At 22.7% G+C, this 23,791-nt stretch overlaps 8 protein-coding genes and 1 non-coding gene across 9 annotated transcripts; 2 read left to right on the top strand and 7 right to left on the bottom strand.

The window, feature by feature from the left end:
- Nucleotides 1–47: 47 nt before the first annotated feature.
- On the bottom strand, nt 48–535 carry PBANKA_0407000 (conserved protein, unknown function; the record flags this gene model as incomplete). Its single annotated transcript, XM_034568104.1, has 2 exons — nt 48–185; nt 347–535. The coding sequence occupies 2 exons, from the start codon at nt 533–535 to the stop codon at nt 48–50; spliced, it is 327 nt and encodes a 108-aa protein (XP_034420127.1).
- Nucleotides 536–1,382: 847 nt separating this feature from the next.
- Nucleotides 1,383–3,066, bottom strand: PBANKA_0406900 (conserved protein, unknown function; the record flags this gene model as incomplete). Its single annotated transcript, XM_034568103.1, has 3 exons — nt 1,383–1,580; nt 1,731–2,924; nt 3,061–3,066. The coding sequence occupies 3 exons, from the start codon at nt 3,064–3,066 to the stop codon at nt 1,383–1,385; spliced, it is 1,398 nt and encodes a 465-aa protein (XP_034420126.1).
- Nucleotides 3,067–4,729: 1,663 nt separating this feature from the next.
- On the bottom strand, nt 4,730–6,229 carry PBANKA_0406800 (pre-mRNA-processing factor 19, putative; the record flags this gene model as incomplete). Its single annotated transcript, XM_034568102.1, has 1 exon — nt 4,730–6,229. The coding sequence occupies one exon, from the start codon at nt 6,227–6,229 to the stop codon at nt 4,730–4,732; it is 1,500 nt and encodes a 499-aa protein (XP_034420125.1).
- Nucleotides 6,230–7,409: 1,180 nt separating this feature from the next.
- Nucleotides 7,410–8,081, bottom strand: PBANKA_0406700 (activator of Hsp90 ATPase, putative; the record flags this gene model as incomplete). Its single annotated transcript, XM_034568101.1, has 3 exons — nt 7,410–7,498; nt 7,587–7,809; nt 7,971–8,081. The coding sequence occupies 3 exons, from the start codon at nt 8,079–8,081 to the stop codon at nt 7,410–7,412; spliced, it is 423 nt and encodes a 140-aa protein (XP_034420124.1).
- A 1,455-nt stretch (nt 8,082–9,536) lies between these two features.
- PBANKA_0406650 lies at nt 9,537–9,668 on the bottom strand. Its single transcript, XR_002688162.1, has one exon. It is a non-coding gene; the product is annotated as a U4 spliceosomal RNA (small nuclear RNA).
- A 1,745-nt stretch (nt 9,669–11,413) lies between these two features.
- PBANKA_0406600 (conserved Plasmodium protein, unknown function) lies at nt 11,414–12,247 on the top strand (the record flags this gene model as incomplete). The annotated part of the gene is made up of 1 exon (XM_034568100.1): nt 11,414–12,247. The coding sequence occupies one exon, from the start codon at nt 11,414–11,416 to the stop codon at nt 12,245–12,247; it is 834 nt and encodes a 277-aa protein (XP_034420123.1).
- Nucleotides 12,248–13,652: 1,405 nt separating this feature from the next.
- PBANKA_0406500 (T-complex protein 1 subunit eta, putative) lies at nt 13,653–15,416 on the top strand (the record flags this gene model as incomplete). The annotated part of the gene is made up of 2 exons (XM_034568099.1): nt 13,653–13,667; nt 13,812–15,416. 2 exons carry the CDS (start codon nt 13,653–13,655, stop codon nt 15,414–15,416), a joined length of 1,620 nt encoding a protein of 539 aa, XP_034420122.1.
- An 852-nt stretch (nt 15,417–16,268) lies between these two features.
- Nucleotides 16,269–20,840, bottom strand: PBANKA_0406400 (zinc finger protein, putative; the record flags this gene model as incomplete). The annotated part of the gene is made up of 1 exon (XM_034568098.1): nt 16,269–20,840. The coding sequence occupies one exon, from the start codon at nt 20,838–20,840 to the stop codon at nt 16,269–16,271; it is 4,572 nt and encodes a 1,523-aa protein (XP_034420121.1).
- A 1,321-nt stretch (nt 20,841–22,161) lies between these two features.
- Nucleotides 22,162–23,595, bottom strand: PBANKA_0406300 (DNA polymerase delta small subunit, putative; the record flags this gene model as incomplete). Its single annotated transcript, XM_034568097.1, has 1 exon — nt 22,162–23,595. The coding sequence occupies one exon, from the start codon at nt 23,593–23,595 to the stop codon at nt 22,162–22,164; it is 1,434 nt and encodes a 477-aa protein (XP_034420120.1).
- Nucleotides 23,596–23,791: the final 196 nt, after the last annotated feature.

Genomic DNA, 23,791 nt, shown 5'->3' with positions numbered 1-23,791 from the left:
TCTTCTCTACATGTTTAAAAAAGATAAATCTCTTATGTTTGTCATGGTTAGTCTTGAAATTCCACTCGATGAGCTTTAAGGTTTTGAAAATTTCCTCGGTATTGATTATTCCTATTTTTTGTTAAAGGGGATAAACATTTCTTTGGTGGATCATATCCTTCTATTTTTAAGGGAGGTATTTTTACCTAATTAATGAAAAAGTAATATATGTGAACAGCTTCATTTAAGAAGTTTTGGAGATATTTTTCTTTTTATAGAAAATAAAAATAATCACAAAAATATATCGAAGTTTCAATATCCCTATCAAATATAATTGATTCAATTATATTGAGGTGAATGTTTTTACTTGGCCTTTGTCCCAAATCAAGGTTCCCTTTTTTATTGCTTTTATATATTTTTTTCGAATTGGCAATCTATTATAAAATTGCTGTAATATTGATACAGAATTTATGTGGCTCTTAAATCGTTTGGAAATTAAAAAGTTGGAGCAATTACTAAGTAGTCCATTATATTTGTAAAGTTGAAGATTTAACATAATTGAAAAGGATAAGAAAAATGGATATAAAATGGGTGTAAATAGTTTATCAGTATAATATTTCTATAGCCAAATACAAAACAAGCCCTAATAATTTACAAAACAAACCCTATATGCTTTATAAAGCTCTTTTGGCACTAAGCTTTATATTATCAATTTCAATTATTTTGATTCAACTTTTTATTTTACATTTTAATTGATACATTCAAATTAATTTCCAAATGTTACCATAGTTTATTCATTTTGTGTGCTGAAAAGTGTCATAAGTCAAATACTTTTTTTATTATACTCTTATAACAAAAAAAAAAAAAAATAGCCATAGCAAGCATATAAATCAAATAGTTTTGACCATATAACATTTTATTATGCATATGCATATAGTGTGCTTAAAGAATAAAAATTTTTAATTAAATATTTTTTATGAATATTGATGGAATCTACCAAATGGTGTTATTTATTTTTTTCATTAGCTATTTAATTTGCTTTAAACTATTCGTTATTTTGCTTGTTATATTTTTCCTATAGAATTATATAATAGACTCATAAGTTTCATCTTTTTACATTCAAAACATTATGAACCAAATAAATAGGGAAAACTGGGTATTTAAAAGCCCCATTATTTGTTTCACCATATTTATTTTTAATTTTATACTCTTTTATTACCCCAGACTTTGTTATAAATAAAAAGTTTTGTATATACCTCTAATTATATCCTATCATTTTTTAATTTCATAAAATTTATATACACACACAAAAAAAATGATTATATAAGAAAAAGTAACTTCTTTTAGCGAGGAGGGGAATTTTCTTATTCCAAAAGAGATTTATTAAAATAGTTTTATTTTATTTACAAGCCATTACGGGTTTCCATTCTATTATAGCCATTTTTAAACATTTGAGCTCTTAGTTTTAATATATGTAATTTTTTCTCAAGTGTTGTAATTTTTTTGGTATTTAACATAGCCTCATTATATAATTGCGAATATGTTTCCACCAAATGACTTCTTATTCCGTCTTCGTTATTTAACTGAGGTTTTCTTAAATGCTGTTGAAATAAATAATTTTAGTTTTTTCGAGAATATGAAAAATGTATATATCAGCATAGAAATGCATTTACTGTAATACATTGCCATGGGCAAGGATTAACCCAAGCTGCGTGATGGTTTTATCTTTATTTTCATTTTCGGGATCTTACCGTTGGAACAAGGTTATGGATCCAAAAGCGACTATCAGGGTTTTCATATTTACGATTAAATCGCGAAATAATATTTTCAGTTTTAAAATTTGCATCTTCACACTTATTTTTTAAACTCAGTAATAACGCAGAAATTTGTCCATCATGGTCATATTTATCTCTACAATCATTTATCGAGTTACGGGTATATTTACAAGGGCTATTATTGTATGAATACATTTTTTGTGTATTGGAATTAATTTCGTTATAGTAATATTCAGGGTTTATATGTTGATAAGAAGAGGAATTGGGAGCACTAAGCTCATTGATGTGTTGGATAAATGATAACCTATTTACTGGTTTATATTTTTTTCTATTTATATAAGAATATTTAATATTGTTTGATGTATCTTGTTTTTTACCATACTTTAAAATATTTAATCGATCTTCTATATCATAATGATCTAACGAAAAAACATTTGAATAATATGACAGTAAACCAGTTTTTATATCATCTATATTAACTTTGATTTCTCCTATTTCTGGATTATGTACTTTTGGAATTGTTTCTAAATTTGGGTTGTTTTGTACTGAAATATTATTATTATTATTTGTCATAATTCCTTTATTTTCATATTTGTTTTTATGTATTACTACATTACCTTCATATTCTTTATTATTATGCAAAAGCTTATTTGTGTTTCCTATGATATGATTTTTATTACTTATATAATTATAATTAGCATCCTTACCCTCTTTTATATTAATATGCGTGTTGGGGAACTCTCTTGGAATGGAATATAATCTTTTTGATTCTGGTGGTAATACTTGAATAAAATTGTTTTCATCAACATTAATTAATTTTCTTTGCATGTCTTTAACTTTTTGAGAACTGTTTAATAAGTTTCTTAACATTTCATTTTTAAAAATCAAATCATTCTCATTTGTTAATTTATTTTCATAATTTCTTCCTGTTTTATTTAAATGCCCAAAATGGGCTTCAATATTATATAATGCTTCATAAGGGAAAGTTTCCTTATTTGTATTATTCATATATTTTGAATTATAAAATTCATGAGTTTCATTATCATATGTTTCATTTTCGAAAATCGTATCATCATTAATTTTTAATTGGTTCAAATCATTTATGTTAAAATTATGTAACTTCATGGGGGGGTTATTCTTTGTACCATCACGAGGATCATTAAATACCTGCTAAAATAGAAAATTACTGAAATGTATTCCTATTTACAATTATATAAAAAGGAACTGTGTAATGCGCTTGTATATATATATATATATATATATATATATATATATATATATACAAATGGATACAATATAGTATTACCTTCATGTTTTTATTAACGTGATTTAATACATTTGCCTATTAACAAGGAGAGGGGGTGCTTGATTACAACCGCGAATTTAAAAACTTACCATATAAATTTATGGAAAAAAATACTTGAAATAGATAAGAATATGAACAAACATTAATCGATATTACAAAATGGTGATATAACAACAAATAAACAAATGCGTATTTTTTTTTACAAAAAAATTATTATATATTTATACAATTCGATAAAGCATAAATGAAAATATAATTTGTAGCAAATAAATCATAAGTTCATTTTTTTTTAGTTATTGTCTTAAGACAACAAAATGCCAAAATTGTAAAATATTTTATTTAAAGCCCAATTGTAATATTATAATAACTTTTTGTAACTAATTTTTTTTTTTTAAAATGAAATTTATATTTTAATACATTAATATACATATTAGTACATTTTATTTGTTTCAAAATTTGTGTATATCAAATTATAAATTATGTGGTTGCAAATTTTGCAAAATCACGTAGCTCGTAGAAACGTTGTTTTAGGAAACGAATAAACAACATATATAAAATAAAAAAACTTGTATTATTTTAGCTATTTTTTTTCTATATTAATATGTACATTTAAATAAAATATTTTATTAACAAAAGAAAACTATGAAAATCTAATGAAATAATTATGAACAGGCAATGTGTAATTTGTATAGGAATAAATGCAACTGGGAAAATATATATGAACGCACACACGCAAAAAAAAAATTAACAAAATAAATGGTGAATAAATATGAACAATTCATAAAATTAATAAAATTAAATAAAATAATAAAGTGAAACAAATATATTTATATCTTAAAAATTCCATATTAATTATGTTTAATAAAAATTGAAAGAACCAAATAGAGAAAGAATTCATCTTTTCATAAAATTCGAAATAATTTGGAATATCGAAAATAATAATTGAAACAAGTCGGATCATGAAATTTATTTTTTTTAATTCCATAAAATTTTCTACAAAATATATGTAGACACACACAAAAGAAAAAAGAATAAAACATTATTTTTACATAAATAAATAGTATATTTTTATGTATATTAACCATATAATGTGAACAAGTTATATAATAAAAAAAATGTAAAACAATGGGTGATACTAAAAAAAATAAAATAAAATAAAAGTGAAAGCAAAATGAATATAATTTGGATGAAATATCGAATTATATAATTTATGAAATATTATAGAAAAACTCTTTTTTTTTTTACAAATACAGGTTACACTGTTTGTAGTAGCCATGAAGGATCATATATATGTTTATGTGTTCATTTGGTTGTTTAAATCAATGATTTTTATTTTTATATGTTTTTTAAAAAATTAAAGGTTTAGAATTATATAAAATGGTAATGGTTACGCATATGAATAATTATGCGCGTATATGATGTATATAAAAACAAAGTAAAATTTAAAAGGTAGATGCTACAAAATGAAAAAGTGAAAAAAAAAAAAACGATAAAATAATATGGAAAGATATAAAATAAATCGTGATTCAAATATACATACCAATGGATACACATGATTGTTATTTGATAACTAGAGTTATCAATCCATCCCCCTTTCTTACTTCTTCATTTATCTCATGTTATATATAAAATGGCACAAACATGCATAGTCATATAATTAAGGAATTGATCAACTCCACAACTTAACAGTTTTATCCATAGAACTTGATAATAAATATGATGTTCTACTACCAAAACAGGTTTGTGTAACTATGTCTGTATGTGATGAAAGCGTGGTGATTAAATTTGCTTGATTTTTTGTTTCGAAATTAAAAATTTGTATATCATTTCCTACTGAAAGGGATAGATATTTTCCCGAATAATCAAAAGTGATGTGTTTTGGAGTGTTCTCTAATTCGATAGTTTGGAAACTTGTAGCTTTTCTTAAATCCCACAATTTTAGTGTATTATCTTTAGAAATAGATGCTAAATAATATCCATTTTCACTAAATGAAATTGATTCTATCGATTTAGTATGACCTGTTAATGATGCTTTATATTCTTGACTTTTAATATCGTATATATAAATATTCGAATCTTCTGATCCTATACCAAGCATCATTCCATCAGGATGTATTGATAAATTTTTAAAAGGACTTGGACTACTTTTGCATGTTTTAATAGTTTTCCCTGTTTCCATATCATGAAGAATCCATATGCTATCGTTTGATGAACTTATAAAATAATTTTCAAGGGGATGTAATGATAAAGAATTAATTTTATCTTTATGTTTTGTGATAATATGTGATGTTACATATTCATTTGTATCGGGATCACCTTTCCATATTCGAATAGTTTTATCATTTGATCCAGAAATGCATATAGAGTTTGATGGATGTGAAATAATTGAATTAACCTTTTTTAAATGACCTTGTAATTTTGATATAATTTTATTATTATTTAATGAGACATAATAAATATTACCATCTTTTCCTCCCGAAAAAAAATTATGATTTTTATGATCATCATCATAATTATATTTTAATTTATTTATATCTATAGATAAACAAGTTACACCTGGTATTATAGATGAATGAATATTAAACTCATTAGTACTTGTAATTTTTTTCCATTCATTTGGTGAGTTAACATTTTCTACTTTTCTTTTTTTTCTATTCATTAATAATTCTTTTGCAATATTTTGCATTTCATTTAATAAGTCTTCACTTATTCCAATTTCTAAATCATCTAATATATCATTTCCATTTTTTAATTGTAAAATTTGGTTTCGTAAATTATTTATTTCTTCTTGACAATTATTTTTTTCTTTTAATAATTTTGCAATTACTCTAGTAGCTGCATCATATTGATATAAGCAATGGCTTAATTGATTTCGAACATCATTAACATGAGTTCTTAGACTGAACATTTCAGATATCATTGAATCCCATTCTGTTTGAAAAATTGATAATAGTCCTGGTATACTTGTGGCTGTAATAGGTCTAGGTTTTACAAACTTTTCAATTTTAATTGGATATAAATCTTCTAAAGTTAGTATTTCTCCGCTTACTGGACAAATCCCATAATTTTTAATATGTTTTTCAATCAATCGTTTTTCAAAAATATATCCAGTTTTACTTACTACAGGTTCATCGGGCGTTTGCCCGCTTATTGTACACAAAATTGACATATTATTATGATTAGAGGGAATAATATATTTTCCCTGCTACTTTGGTTTTGTTATATATATATATATATATATATATATATATATATATATATATTTTAAGCAATATCTTTCAACTAATTATAATTATTTTCCTTCCTAGCGTTTAATAATATATACAAATATATGTACATGTACATGCACATTTATATGTATATATTATAGGAATATACTGATCGCTACGAATTTGGATAATTTTGGGATGTTCCTTTTTTATATCATTTATACTGTTTATATGTTTTTTGGAAAATCAGTAAATTTGAGAGACTTTAAAAAATTAAGGTTAAAATGTTACTTCACTCGAATATAATATTGTATATAATAAAACAAAATAAACCGTGAGTATATACTTTTTTTTCTGGCTTTTAGGAATATATTATTTTTATTTATATCCAATTATAGCCAAAATTCAAATGGATAATGTAATATTCCCAAAATGTAGAAAAATGTATAGAAAAAAAAAAAAAATATATATATATATGTATACTAAATCTCACCATAAAAAATAATTAAATTTTGTAATTTCCACAATTATATATATTTTTTTTTTTTTAAATACTTCAAGGAATTATTATATGTATCTAAATATAGATCAATCGGGTTGATTATACATATTTATTCCTTCCATTCGTACATTATTAATTTGTTTATTTGAATGGAATGCATATAAAATATGCTCCAGTTTTATGACTATAACTATTGCCAGTTTGAAAATATACTTATAAAAAATGTTTAGGTATTTTTAAAGATATTGTGAAGATTTAAAAAATAAATGGAATAAAAAAATTATATAACAATAGTAGTAAAATAATAATAGTAGTAAAATAACAATACGATAAGCCTTTATATCATTCTAAGCACAAAAGTTGTAATTATAATCATGTTTTAATATAAGTCATATTATTAAAGAGTTAAAAAAAAAAAAATAACGAATGAACAAATAAGGAGTGTAAAAATATTATGGAAACTGATTCAATAATAGCTAGTTAGACGAATGATATGAATTATTTAAGAATCAATGATTTGAATAAAGAACTTAAGAAAAAAAAAAATTTTCAACATGCTTTTATATTGGGGAATAAATCGATTATATATATTTTCATATATACACACGAATAAGAAAACTTAATTCCACTATATGTTTTTATTTTTTCTTAGGATATCCCAATATCATTTCAATATTTCGTAAATAATTTTCCATCCATCCAGATTTACATCGTTCTAAAATGCCTCCTGAAAAAAAAAAAGTAAAATGTGAAAATGAAAATGGTTGAATTACTAAAAAAATAAAATATCTCTAATATATTCATTAATTTCTAACCTTCATTATATTTATTAGTTTGAGGAATATTTTCATGTTTCAATTTTAGTAATGTATGATTTTCTTTTATGGGTATAAATTCCACTGTTACTTGACTATAATCTAAATCATTCCAATCTTTAAATTTCCATTTTTTAATTATTTTATTTGGTTTGTCAATTTCGACAAATTCGCCATTTATGCTTCCAGAAAAAAGTGTAAACTTCCCTCCAACTGTTAGATCCTATAATGTATATCCAAACAATGTATCAAATATGTATATTATGTGTCAAAATAAATTATATAAAACAATCAAATAATGAAAAATTTGTTAATAAAATTATTATGAAATTTTATTTTTTTTTTCATTTTTTTTTTTCGATATCATATTTCGTATGTTATTACAACTTCAGCTAAAGAACCTCTAGATAGTCTTGTTAAAGTATATGCATCGGAAAATGCATTAAATAAGACTTCTGGGGGAACATAATATTCTTCTTGGATCTCAAAACTCATTCTTTTTCTTCTTATTATATTTTTAAATTAAAAATTTTCTGAAAAATAATAAAAACAAGTATTACATATTTGGAAAAAATGCACACGCCTCATACATACATGTAGAGATTTTACATTTTAAACATAATAAATGTATCTTGACTATTCTAATTTTATTGCATATGGTACGTATAAATATAACTAAATAAGAATCTAATATACTTACCTTTTAAACATTCAAAAATAAATAAGCTTAAAGGAAATGAAAAAAAAATAAAGCAAATTCGATAGTGACTTTGCAAATAGGGAAACAAAAATATATATACTTTTATATATAATACAAATTTTTATTTTGGCCCTAAATAATAATATTATTAATTTGGTGGATTTTAAAATATAGAAAAAAAAAATTCAGTTCAACAAAATATTTATTATATGTATGCATTATAGAGCTAGTAGAATATTTGCTTTGGAGAAAATTATCCGTTTTTTTTTTTTTTTTTTTTTTAAATAGTGTGATATGGAAAAAGAAATGTATTTGATGCAAGTAAAAATTGTTAAATAGGATATTCCTTTGAGTATATATTATTATTATTTAAAATGTAACATATATATGATTATTGATATAGGAAAAAGTAATAAAACATAAATGACCAAAAGTCACACTCTTAAATTACAAAATATGATTTCAATAAATTCATAAATGTGTATACATTTGTAGATTTTGTATGACAATATAATACATTATACAATTTTTAATAAAATAAGCTAATTAAACAATCCCTATATGAGGCATACCCAAAGTTAAAACATATATAGTGCTTATTCAAATTTGTTATAAATTTTTCAAGTTTAATTAAGGCATGGCATTAAAACTAAATAAATAGTTAGTTATATATAATTGTAGCTTATTACCCCTTTTTTATGTAACAATCGCAAACAATATTTTTCCTTTATTTTTATAAACATAATAAATAGCATACCAATTTTGTTCGAAAAGAAATAATATAAAAAATGAAAAAAACTAACCAATTAAAAAAGTACAATTTTTGAATTAATTCTTTCCATTTTAAGTTATATATTACTCCAAAAAATTCGTTTTTTTTTATAATTTCCTATATATTTGATAAAAAACAATGTTAAAAAGTATAACAAATAGAAATATACCCAATAAGCAGTCATCAATAATATATTTTTCCACTAAAACATACACAACATATGCTCATTTTATTTTTTTGTTCATGAAATATATTATTATATATATAGGTGGGGGGGGCTTAGTAAAAAATTTATTTGACAAATGTGAAAACAAAGATTATTTATTATTATTTTCAAAAGAAAAGTAAAAAAATATTTCAAAAAAGTATAAACATATAATATATTCCAAACAAATATAATAAATATGACCCTTCCCTTTCATACCACACCTTTAAATAAAAAAAGTATGCAAAATATTGATAAGTTAAAATTGTTTGCCTTTAAAAAGGCTACAAAAATTGCTCTCTGCTTTTTCAAGCATCGAGACGGGAATTGGAGTAGTTTTCAACTAGCAATAATCGCGTATCCGTTAGTCGTCATTTACAGCGATAATGCCCCTCCCGCAAGGATGCTTTTTATAAGATATGATTTTGAATATGTATTTTTTTCAATATGAAAAGTGTACTTATTTAAATTATGTATTTAATTAATTTGGTCATTGAAATAAGATTAAAATATGATTATTTTTATTTTGTCCCTTTTAATAAAATTTTTTTAAATTAAAATAACAATTAGATAAAAAAATAAAAAATAGTGTATTTATTCTCTTTTCATAATAATTAAAGTAATTAAAAAAATGTTCATTCATTTAAAATTTTTTATAAATTTTTTTATCAAATATACAAAATTAAATTTCACATGAATTGTTCAGTTTTTTTTGTATATTTATCTAAGTCAGATTAATCTATAAATAAAATTTTTTTTATATAATTTATTTACTATTATTTTCCAAAAGTAAAAAACACACGTTTTTATTATTTTAAGAATACAATATGAAACAGTTTTAACTATATATGAAAATTATTATGTTCATATATTCGCAAAGAAAAAAAATATGATCTATTTTTTTCCAGTTTGTCAAATTTAATTTTATGTTTTATTATTGGTATTAAGCAAAATACTGATAATGTGTATGTGTACACACACGTATGTATATATTTGTAGTTATTTACTGAATGCCAAATAAAATGCAATATATATACAATTTACGCTTTTTCTTTTATGTTTTACTATTTTTATTATAAATTTTAAACTAGCACAATATTATTTTTATAATAATAATCAAGACTACTATTTCTGTTTATATATGGGCAATCTTTAGGGGGCTATAAGTGATGAACAAAATAGCTAATATAATTTTTCTTATTTTTTATAATTATTTATAGTTATCGGTAATTAGTGTACCCGTTTAAATTATTTTAATGAATTGTGATTTTCTATAAATTATAATTTTTTTTGGTAATATTCATTATTTTCAAGGTTGCCATTTTTAGTCGCTTAAGAAATATAGAGAAAAAAAATCGTTGTAAAAATATGTATAACTTTATTTCTCATTATATATTTTAAAATTGGTTTAGCTAAAGGAAATTAATTTTTTTTTCTCTAAAAAATGTTTTATTATTTTGATTTTTTTAGAAAATTTATTACTAAAAAATACCTTTAATTATATAAAAGTGCGTTTAAAAGAAAAAAATAAAATAGTAATAAAAAGGTGTTTTAAGAAATTTTTATAGTGTTGTCGATCTTTTTTTTGGAAATAAAAATTATATTTAAAAAAGGGTTTAACTCCATTTAAAGATGCGTTAAAGTTTGTAATATATATATATATATATATATATACTACATAATATAAGTAATTTTTTTATTTTCTATTTTTAATTTCCTAATTTTTTCGTTATTTAGGTGTATTTTTTTATAAATCCTATGTAATATTTTACATGGATGCACACATATATATATAAAATGTTCCTTATTTGTTGTACCTATAAAAATATGTAAATTTTATGAACTTAGTATTTGTAACTACTTTGTTTTTATAACTAAACTATCTATTTAGTATTTTCTTTTTTAAAGGAATTAATTTGGTTTTTTAAATATAGTGTTATTATTATTTGGAGTGAATTATATTTATTTAATTTGGCTAATAACCTTTTACGTTTGCAAATTGTTCAAAATTTTAGTTAATTTTGCACCAATTTGAAAAAACCTAATACGCACCGTTATTATGTCCTGTTCATAATTTTTTTTGGTTATAATTGCTTTATTTTTTATATTATTCTTTTTTTTTCATTGTTTTTTTTTTTTTCATTTATGATATGGCTAATAATTTAGGTGCTATTTTATGTGGAGGGGAAAACTTGTTATGTGACTTCAGTCATATATTTAGTCGAACCTGTGGGAAAAGACACAATGCTTTATCTGAAAAAGATGGTTCAATAAAATGTGAAGGAAAGTTTTCAAAGGAACATAATATTGTTAAAAATAGTAAAGATGAAATAAATATATGTGGAAAAAATAATTATGATGTTTCAGGATGTTATAATACTTGTAATGATGAAAAAGAATACATATATGACGGACAACCAACTAAATTTAGTATAAACAATATATATTTAAATTTTAAAAATAATAAAACAGAAAATGAGAAAATTTTAAATGATGTTACAAAATTGGGCAATGAAATATGTGATGAAAAAATTAATTGTATCTGTATTAAAAGTGGGGCGCGTGAACAAAATAATTGTGGAGAAAATTATTATCCTGATAAAATGAATGAATATAATAATATATTAATTGACAGAAGAAATACAAATTTAATAGGAAATAATATAAAAATCGAAAAAAAAAGTTCAAGCCATTTATATACTGAAAACACTAAAAATGTTCCATTTTTACAAGACAATAATCCAGTTCAAGAAACATATAATTTTGGAAATGTGGATAATAGTATAGCACTCAATAATTCAAATTGTTCAAAAAATAATAATATAAAAAATGATGATAATGAAAGTAACAATATAATGGAACCGCAAACTCATAACAACGATAACTTCCCCAAAACAGACATTTCTTCCATAAATAATAATGAATCCTCTTATCCTTCCTCTGAATTTATGTCGGTTGTTAGTTGCGGAAAAGTAGACGAATAAGTGTTTGGCTATATCACACAGCTTGTGAAAAAAAAATAGCTAGTTTTATGATATGTGCATATATTTATGCATGTGTGTATATATAGTTAGGTATTATGTAAAATATTCGCTTCATTCGCTTGTTTGTGATTTTACATTTTTTTTAATTTAGAAAGAATATAAATTTGCATTTCCAGCCTAAACTAATTTATTAATATAAACTATTTTAAAGAAGAACACATTCCGTGAACATTTTTATTCTCATTATTATCATAATAATTTTTTTTTTTGGAATGTTAATTATTGATTGGAAACATAAACAAAAGGGAGTATTATGCTCTCAAAAGGTGTACCATATCATAATAATATATTATAACCTTTTTGTGGCATATAGTAAATACGCAAATATTGTGCAATCAAAATGTAGTGACTGTATGCTTAAATTATATTATTATTTTATTAATTCAATAAATTTTTCTCCCATTTTGTGTAATAAATTTTAGGATAAACCTTCATAAATAATGGCTATTTAATGAAAGCAAACAGCTTTATGTACACTTTTAATGATGTACTAATGTGTATTGTTTGTTTTGTTTTTTTTTTTTGGATTTTTTTGCACTTAACATTTTACATTTTCTAAATTTTTTTCCTATTATCGTTATTTTGCGGACATATATATATATATAGGGGTGTGGAACATAAATGAATATCATGGAGTATTAAAATTTGAGATAAATAATGAGAGTATATATGTAAGAATTTTCTTTAATTTTTTTTTTGCGACGATTTTAATTTCCAGGGTTTATATGGCTTTTAAATTATTAATCTACATAAATTAAAAGGTGTAAAATAATAATATACCATTATATATAAATTTATGTAAGTATTATATGATGTGAGTTATATATCTATTCGACATTTAAAAAAAAATAGTTATCCTTGGGGAACGGTAGGGGAATAGCACCACATTTTTTGCTGTGAAATTGTACTTAAAAAAAAATAATAAATAAATAAATAAATAAATAAACGATGATATTAGTACTATTATATATTATGGGATATTACAAAAATAGTAATAAAATAAAACATCAAATAAGAAAAATTAATGGAATACTTATTTAAAAATTTGTTTTCTTTTTTTTCATGATTTTATAATTTTTTTGGCGAAAACAATTTTTCTCAAATTTAAGTAGAAAAAAAAAAATTCAAACAAATTTTTATTTTATTTTCCTAATTCATAAAAAGAAAATTGGTTTTAAGAAAAAAGAAACAATTAAAGATAATAAAAGCTAGCAAACACGCTAATAAAACATAACATGTTTATGCATACAATTTGAACGTGGAAAGTTATAAAGTTAAATATTATAGTGTTATTTTACTCTTTTAAATATTACATAAATATCATAATATAAAATATTTTTCCAAAATGAGTCATTTAATGGTATGTGTTTGTATTAATAGGAACTAATTTATGTATTCACATTTATTGTAAATATGTTTTTCATCTTTTATTCCTTTAATATGTATATATATATAAATCCACATATTATTTGGATATATTATTTCTATGTTTTCCTTTTCATAGTCCCTTCCTATTGTACTCCTAAAAGATGGAACAGATAAAGCTCAGGGGAAAAGTCAAATAATTCGAAACATCAATGCTTGTCAGGTAATTGTCGATATAGTCAAAACAACATTAGGACCAAGAGGTATGGATAAACTTATTTACACAGAAAGAAATGTAACAATAACTAATGATGGAGCTACAGTTATGAATTTATTAAATATATCTCATCCGGCTGCATCTATATTAGTAGATATTGCAAAATCTCAAGATGATGAAGTTGGAGATGGTACGACATCTGTCGTTGTGGTTGCTGGGGAATTGTTAAATGAAGCTAAAGTACTATTAAATGATGGAATTGAACCAAATATGATAATTGATGGATTTAGAAATGCATGTAATGTATCTATAAACAAATTAAATGATTTAAGTTTAAGTTTTGTAAATAAAAGTGAAGAAGAAAAAAAAAATATATTATTAAAATGCGCACAAACAGCATTAAATTCTAAATTAATATCAAATCATAAAAGTTTTTTTGCAGAGTTAGTAGTTAGTGCTGCTTATCAATTAGGGGATAATTTAGATAAATCGAATATAGGTATTAAAAAAGTAACGGGTGGATCTTGCTTAGATACACAATTAATTTATGGTGTTGCATTTAAAAAAACATTTTCATATGCAGGTTTTGAACAACAACCTAAAAAATTTAATAATCCAAAAATATTATTATTAAATGTAGAATTAGAACTAAAAGCTGAAAAAGAAAATGCAGAAGTAAGAATTGATAACCCTAATGAATATAATTCAATAGTTCAAGCTGAATGGGATATTATTTTTCAAAAATTAAATTTAATAAAAAATAGTGGAGCAAATATAGTTTTATCTAGACTTCCCATAGGAGATATAGCTACACAATTTTTTGCTGATCATGATATTTTTTGTGCAGGTAGAGTTGAAGATGCAGATTTAAAAAGAACCGCAACTGCAACTGGAGCTGTTATTCAAACATCATTATTTAATCTAAATGAATCTATATTAGGAAATTGTGGTTTATTTGAAGAGGTACAAATAGGTAATGAAAGATATAATATATTCAAAGATTGTTTGAAAACAAAAGCTGTTACTATTATATTAAGAGGTGGTGCAAAACAATTTATAGAAGAAGTTGAACGATCTATAAATGATGCAATTATGATAGTTTTAAGATGTATAGGTAATTCTGAAATAGTACCTGGTGCTGGGTCTATTGAAATGCAACTATCAAAGCATTTAAGAATATATAGTAGATCGATTTGTAATAAAGAACAAATAGTTTTATATGCTTTTGCTAAAGCATTAGAATCCATTCCAAGATATTTATCTCACAATGCTGGTTATGATTCTACAGATATATTAAACAAATTAAGAAAAAAACATTCAGAAGAAACTAACGATATCTGGTATGGAGTTGATTGTTTAGAAGGAGATATTATTAATGCATATTCTAATTGTATTTATGAAGTTACTAAAATAAAAAGAAATGTAATTTACAGTGCTACTGAAGCTGCTTGTTTGATATTATCAATTGATGAAACTATACGAAATCCAAGTAGTATGGATAAACAACCAAGAAATCCATATGCCTAAAAAAAAAGGACATTTTTTCATAATTTTTTTTAGAAATTTGTGAACTTTAGAGATAAAAGATCAGACACAATAATTTACGACAACACATATGAAGTAACATAATAAAATTAAATTATTATTAAAAAATTATTCTTTTTTTTATTTCTTCTGAAATGCATAATTCAATAATATATGTTTTACAAACACACCCATCTTAAATTAATCATTTTCTTGTTTCATGAAATTCCATAAATTTTATGTTTCAAGCTATTTTTTTACTCATATAAAAAGCTGCTTTTATTTTTCTAAAAAAATAATTCATACTTACTAAATGTAGTCTAATTAAATTAAACTAATTTATTATATTCCATTTTTGATGAAAAGTGTGAAAAAAAAAGTTAATTTTTTATAGACACATTCAAAAATGCCCATAAATATAATTTCCTATTTTTGATTTATCAAATTCCATATATTCATTGTATGTGCGCATTTTTTCTAATTAAATTTATATTAGCATCAACATATGTGCATGTGGAAATTGTATACGGACTTTTTTTTAAAGATAATTACACAGCATATTGTGCTAAGTTCGACCAAAAAAATATACATATATATATAATATGTACAATTTGAAAAAGTCATATGTATAAAACTAATGGGACGTACCCGGAAACAAAAGTGTTTAATATATTGCATTTTAAAAAAATCCTATGATTTATCATTTTAGAGTGTCATAACAAATAATGTAATAAAAATAGTTTGAAACGTATTAGGTCAATTTCTCAAAAATATAACTCATATATGTGTATATTTAATTTATAGAAAATTTGGCATTGCTTATTTAAAAGAGTGAATGTTATTAATTATCTGAATTTAAGCTCCAACTTTTTTATTTCCTATTTGACTTAGAACCCGATTAATAAAAGTTTCTGTAACTTTATCGTTTGTTTCTTCTTTTATTATTCCATTCTTTACTTGTTTAAAATTATTAAGGAGCTTATTAGAATGATCAGAAATAGTATTATTTTTTTTTTTCACGAGAGGAGGGATTTTATGAATTTTATCAAATGAAGATATAAATTTTTTAGATAAATTTTCTCTTTTTTTTTCTCCATTTTTTATATTTTTGGCAACGTTTAGATTAATTTTAATACATGAAGGTAATATCGGTTTATCTTTAATTTTTGTATTATTTTGTAATTTATTCATATTTTCATTGTTTGATACACGTCCTTTTATTTTATCATCCTCTTCTTTTATATTTTCAACAAAATTCAAATTTTCTTCATATAATTTTTTATCGATATAAATACTTTTGTTGTTAGGCTTATTAATACTCTTTTTATCTTGTTCATGCAAATAATATTTTTTTTCATTTTTTGATTCTTCACCTTGATTATAGTTAGAAACGGTTTTTACTGTATTTGTTACTCTGTGTGTAATGCTAAACTGGCTTATGCTTGTTTTATCATTATTATTATCATTATTATTATCATTATTATTATCGCTATTGTTATCATTATTAGCTCGGGTGTTCGAAATCGCTTCATGAAGTAGAATTTCCTTGGTGTTTTCATTCTTTTCATCGCAATTTACATTTTCCAATTTATTTGTCTGTATAATATCAGCACTTTTATTATTATAAAACTTGTCTATTCCATTCATTTGTATATTATTTTGTTTATTATTTTCATCATTTATCGTATTATTTTTAGAATTTTCAACCTTAAATAATTTAGGAACTTTGCTGAAAGCCTCCTTTCCATTTATGCCGATATTATTGCAAGTGACATTCCGATTTTTGCTTTTAGTATCAATACTGTCATTTAATGTGTTGTCTTTTTTATTTATTTCTTGTGAACTATCCTTATTTATATTTATCTCGTTTGAATTATCATTTTTTTTACTAATCAAATCGATTTTCTCTTTTAAAGCATCATTTTTTGTGTTGTTTATTTTTTGTAAAAATTTATTTACATGCTCTTCATTTTGAATGGTATAATTATTTTTCTGATTATAATTTTTTATAAAATCAAAATTAGTTAGCATATTAGTAGAGTTTGATTTTTCCAGGAAATTATTTTTAATTTGGTTAATACTTTTTATGCTATAATAATTTATTGTCTCATGAGCTGATTCAATGGAATCTTGTTTATTTACACTTTCTTTAATATTACAATTTTTATAATTTATTTTGATATTTTTTTTTCCAATTATATTGTCACATAATAGTGAATTAATTGATAAACTATTCATAGTACTATTACTACACGAATTTGTTTCTAAATAATTATTCAAAAGATTTGATTCTATATTTAAAGGAAGATAATGATTTTCTTCACTTATTATATTTTTCTTTATAATATTTATATTAGTATCAGGACTTCTTTCCCCCCAAACATCTAAATTATCAACTACATTTTTTAAAACAGTTCCTTTATTATCTTTATTTTCTAATATTTGTGCATATATATTTTTAAGTTTAGAATCTACATCTGTATTCTCATCACCAACAATTCCATTTGAATTTTCATAATTTTGACATTCTTCATTTGAGAAAATATCATTTATTTCGTATTCATTTATCTTTTCAAACCTTGATACATCTTCCACATCTTTTTTTATCTTTAATCGTGTGCCAGATTCATTTAGTTTCCTTTCCTCTTCTGTATTTTGACTATATAAATCAATATTTTTGAAGTTATTCCCTGTTATTTGTAAAAATTTTAAATTTGGTTTATTTATATAATTCTCTATTTCAATATTCCCATTATCACTTTCCTCTATAGGATCAATATCATTTTTTTTTTTATAATTATCATTTTCATACGATTTAAAATCTATTGAATTTTTTAAAAAGTGCAAATAAGAGTGCTCATCAATACTTGCAGAAAAATGTTTATAAATAGTATTAATATTATTTTCATTATAATTAAAAAATGCATTATTCATATTTATTTTAGGATGAAAAGATGGAATAGGTGTACTATCTTTATTCTTATTTTTAATATCAATTATTATGTCTAATAATTTTTTAATTTCTGATTCGTTTTCATTTGTTAATAACCAATACCCAACTAAATCATTTTTGCCATTATATTCAGTTAATTCTATACCATGAGGATGATTTCTTTTTTCTAAAACAGTTATGTTGGTTATATCTGAATCTGTAAAATTTTTTACACATACATTGCTGAGGCATATAATTGATTCGATATCATTAGACATGTTATTTACTGTCTCATTCTTCCTCTTATCATTATCATACAAATTTGAGTGTATAGTATTTACAATCACATTTTCTTTTTCAGTATTCGAATTAATATGATTTCCCACTTTCGGTTTGTCTTTAAGATGTCTATTATCACTAGCTTGTTCATTCTGTATATTATTTGCATATGTATGAATACATAAATATATTGATCGAATTGAAACTGTTTTTAATTCCCATTTTTGATGTAATGTATCTTTTCTCATAAAATTTTTTTGATATGTTATATCCATATTCATATATAAATAAGTAAAAGGAATTATTTTGAAATATTTTTGTTTTCTAGTTGGTGTTGAAATATGTAAATCTTCTGATTCATTATTTGGTGGTTCTATTTTTTGCTTATCATACATTCTTTTTTGTAAAAAATTTTTAAATTGAGCTGGATATACTGGAATTTCAGTATTTAAATTAAACAAACGTTGAAACTCTGTTTTTATTTTTTGAGAAATTCCATTTATCCGATTTTTGGAATTTAATATTTCTAATTTATTTTTTTCAATTAATGAAAATATATTTTCTGATTTTAGTTGTGAATGAGGAATTTCTAATTGTTTTTCAATATCTATTAAATTATTTTTTGTAAAAAACAAACACTTAAATGAATCTAATTTATCAACATAATAATCTAAGGACAATCCTGGATTTCTATTACTTAACTTAACCATATGTTGTATTTCATTATTTTTTTTTTCTAAATAATTTTGATATTTCTTTCTTTCTTCATCTAATTTTTTTAAAAAGTTTGTGCTTTTATCTTGTAATATTTTTAAATGCTCATGAAAAGTTTTTTTTTTTTTTTCAAGACAATTATTTGTAATGGTAAAACCAGCTCTTATAGACCTTTTGTTATTTTTACAAGTTATTTTACCATATTTATAGATGTTTTTTAATGAAGGTATAGTATTTTTTAATACTAATGATTTTTTTGATAATATTTCTAATTTGTTATTTAATTCTTCTTTTATTTCATTTTTTGCATCAATTAGTGTATATATCTCATGATTTTCTCTAATTAATTTATATCCAGGTTTTAACCTTTCTATTTCATTTTTATTGCTATTTTCAAATTTGTTGCTTTTTTCATCTTTTTCATCTTCACATTTGTTTATTCGAACAATACCTTTTTCTTTGTATGTTTCATTATTATTTTTTGATTTGCAACTCATTACATTTTGACTAGTTTTTATATTGGAAAAATTTACAATTGATTTAGAGTCGTTTGAATTAGATTGCTCAATATAGTTATCATTTATTTCATGAATTAGATTATTTTCAGTTTTATGAATCTTTTTTCTTTTGTCTTCTATGATATCATTGTTATTTTTGTTCATATTTTGATCTAAACTTTTCAAAGATTCCAATGACTCTTCTAATTCTTCGCACTCTGATCTGATGTTTGCATGTATAGGATCACTTAACAAGCAATCCGTGCATAAAAGTGTATATTGACATGTTTTACATGCATATTTTATATATTCAGATACATGTATTTTACATTTTTCCCTAATTTTGATCGGTGTGCTATTTTCGAGTTCAACTAGCCATTTGTCTTTTTCTTTTAATATTATATCATTATATTTATAATTATTTTCATATAAGCCACTGTTACATACATTGACAATATGATTTGGACTATTTTTGTGTAACTTAATGTTACAAATAGCACATAAAAAATTATTACAAGTTTTACAAAATAATGTAGAAATGTTTAAAAAACAATTCATACATGTTCTAAATTCCCCTATGCATGGTGCTGTGTTATTAATATTAACATGTTTAAGATAATTATTTAAATTTGTGTTTCCTTTATTTGTATAATGAAGATCATACATATTTTCCATAATATTATAACTTTTGTTTATTTCTCCTTTTCTATAAGATTGAATCATATTTTTTTCATTATTTTTTAGTGCAAAATTAAAGCTTTTTTTGTTAAGAAAACAATTCATGTTTTCTTTTTCATTTAAATTTAAGGGTATTTCTTCATTGATATCATCATTATTTCTTTCATTTGCTTTATAGGGTAAACTTGTGTATATATGATTAACTAAATTTGCCGCATCATTTCGGCTATTATTAAAGTTGTTATCTTTTTCATATTTTAGTACATTACTTTTGTTTTCATTGGGAACGATAAACAGGGGTGCTTGAATAACAATTTTTTCATTCATTTTCTGATTTTTTTATTTTATTCACATTTCTTTTTTTTTATATTTAATACTTTTCATTTTTATGTGTTCGATATATGTATTGTGTGTATGCTTTATTATTTTGTTTTGTATTACTTATGCTATTGTATTATTTAATACTTTTATTTTTTAATATATATTTTTTTATTTAAAAAATTTGAAAATTGTGTTATTAAATTTTATATAACCTTAAATGTATGAAAATGAATATTTGATAATTATGTATTAGTTGTCTAATTTTAGAAAAAAAAGTATAATTGTATTTTTGTGCGCACACATATATACTACACTTTATTCGTGTATTCTCGGAATACTTATTAATATCATTATTCAAAATAAATATGTGCGTACATATATTTTCTTTGTATTTTATGAAATTTCACAATATTTTAACGCTTTAAGTTCTCATAGAAAAAAAATAAAAAACTAAACTATAAAAATTTATAAATATTATTGCAGGTGCATGTAAAAAATATATAATATAGTATATAAAATTATGTATGCGATAGAATATTTTAAAAAGCTAACCTTTTAGGGAAATAAAAAAAATATATATAATTAAAATTATGAATTGGTCATATTAAAATCGTAAACATTTGTGTATGCATATTTTTGAATATATTTATTACTATGATTTTTGTCTGTTTTCTATCTTGTCAAAAAAAAGAATAAAGGCAACACATTGCAATATGTTCATCTATAAGTATGCATAAAGAAGAAACAAGAAAAAAAAAATATAACATTTTGTGAGTATGCTATTATTTTTTATATTTTTTGCTTTCTTTTAATGAAATTGTTTTTCATGTTTAAAATAATCTTAAACATATAATAGATGATTTCACAACCCGTTTTCATTTAAAATATTAATAAAATTTTAGGGAAATTAAAAAATATCAAATACTTTAATAGGGTAAAATTAAGAAAGTACACATAATTGGGGAATATGCGTTACATACATTGTAATTACTATTGGGATAAATTATTTCGATTGCGTATGATAATGTAATATTTTATTTATTTGTGAGAAATTATATTAAATTAATTTTTGGGGTGTGCGATTTAAAAATTATTAAAATTCATTTTACTATTAGACACAAAATGGCGTGCAATACATATATATACAGCCATGTTTGACAAAAAAAATGTTACACTTAACTGTGTATAAAAATCGGAAAACAAAGAATTGTTGTTATTTTATGAGAAAGAGTAATAGATTTTTCGGAATGTTTTAATTTCCTAGATATAAGTTTTTTTTTTCTCACAAAGATATGTAAATGTGGATATACAATTATAGGAATATAGTTTATTCCCCTTCTTGAATATTGAAGGATATAATTTTATATTCCATATTTTTGATATTAATAGCTAATGCTTTAGGTGTGATACTAAAATCTGGTAGACAAACCAAAAAAGGAAGTTTTTTTTCATTTTCTAAGTATTGCATTTCTAATTTTGAGCAATTTCCATTTACAAAAATATGTGGATAAATATTATCATCTTTAATACAAAATGGATCATTATCTATATATGGGTAGCATCCTAATGTATCTGGTGAAGTGGGAGATAATATTCTGCTTTTTGCTATCATTTTAAGGGCATCTAATTTAGTAACTTTAGAATAAGAAATAATATTATTAACTGGCTCACCAGACATACAACATATATTTACATTATCAATTGAAAACATATATGGATTTGTAACACATTGAAAAGAATCATATTTTTTGGATTTTTTAAAAAACATATTTGGAAATGGTTGTTGAGGCAAAATAGCATCACTTGGGTCTTTTTCTCCTGGCATTAAATCAACATATACTGATGAGCATAAAGATGATAAAAATGTATCAATTACATTTATATCATTTACATCACTATTTATATTTCCAAGCGAATTACCAACTATAACTAATCTGATTAAATTTTGAGATATAAATTTATCCCCATGTAATCCTAATATAAAATTTCTTAATAATGATATATTATTTATATTTGTATTTTGTTCACTTATATATAATCCTGATACAAATAATATATATTTATCATCATTACTAATGCATTTGGGAATTTCTATTTTTGGTAAATATGAATATATTAATTCTTCTACATATAACGAACCATTGCTCATACCAACACCCTTTATAATTATAGTTAATCCTGTAACATAATTATCGCTATTTATATTTCCTTCTAATTTTAATCGTGCTGTTTCATCTTCTAAAAATAAAATATCTTGATATTGTGAATAATTTATTACTGTATCAAGATAGTCAAGTTCACTAATATATTCTTTTAAAATTGATGGCCTTAAATCCATTTTTTTAAAAATGGTACCAATACAATAACATTTTTCGTTAATCTTAATATCTTTCAAATATTGTAAAACTTTAACTTGCTCATTTTCACCTCCTTTACTTTTCTGCCCATTTTCGGGTTCTTTAACTTCCTGCTTTATAATCCCCTTTGAATCATCACTTATTCCTACATTTAACTTTTCTATCGTTTTCATTAATAATTTTCGCATTATATTTATTCGTATGTTATATATCGAACTAAATTGTTGTGTGTATGTTGGATTGGTTAATATAAAATTGTTCGAGTTATTTTCATAATTATAGTGTTTTTTTTTTATTTTTTTGTATAAAGGAAATTCACATTCATCTTCAGCTTCTCTTTCTTTCTTATTATTTATTTGAGTTATTATCTTATTAACATCGTTATCAGGTATTTGTGTTTCCATTTCTGGGAAAAGAGTGTAAACAAATTATAAATTGTTACATATATTTTTATCCAAAAATAACAAAGAAACAAATATATTATACACATTCAAATAAACGAAGATATCTATATTTCTTACTATATAGTTTGGTCTTCTTTTCTTGTATAGTGGTAGTTATGAATTTGAGTTTACAATGTGGATGTGAATTTATTTTTCA

This window comes from Plasmodium berghei (assembly GCF_900002375.2).
Source record: "Plasmodium berghei ANKA genome assembly, chromosome: 4".
Taxonomy (NCBI): Eukaryota; Apicomplexa; class Aconoidasida; order Haemosporida; family Plasmodiidae; genus Plasmodium; species Plasmodium berghei.
This window is presented reverse-complemented; position numbering and strand designations above follow the sequence as displayed.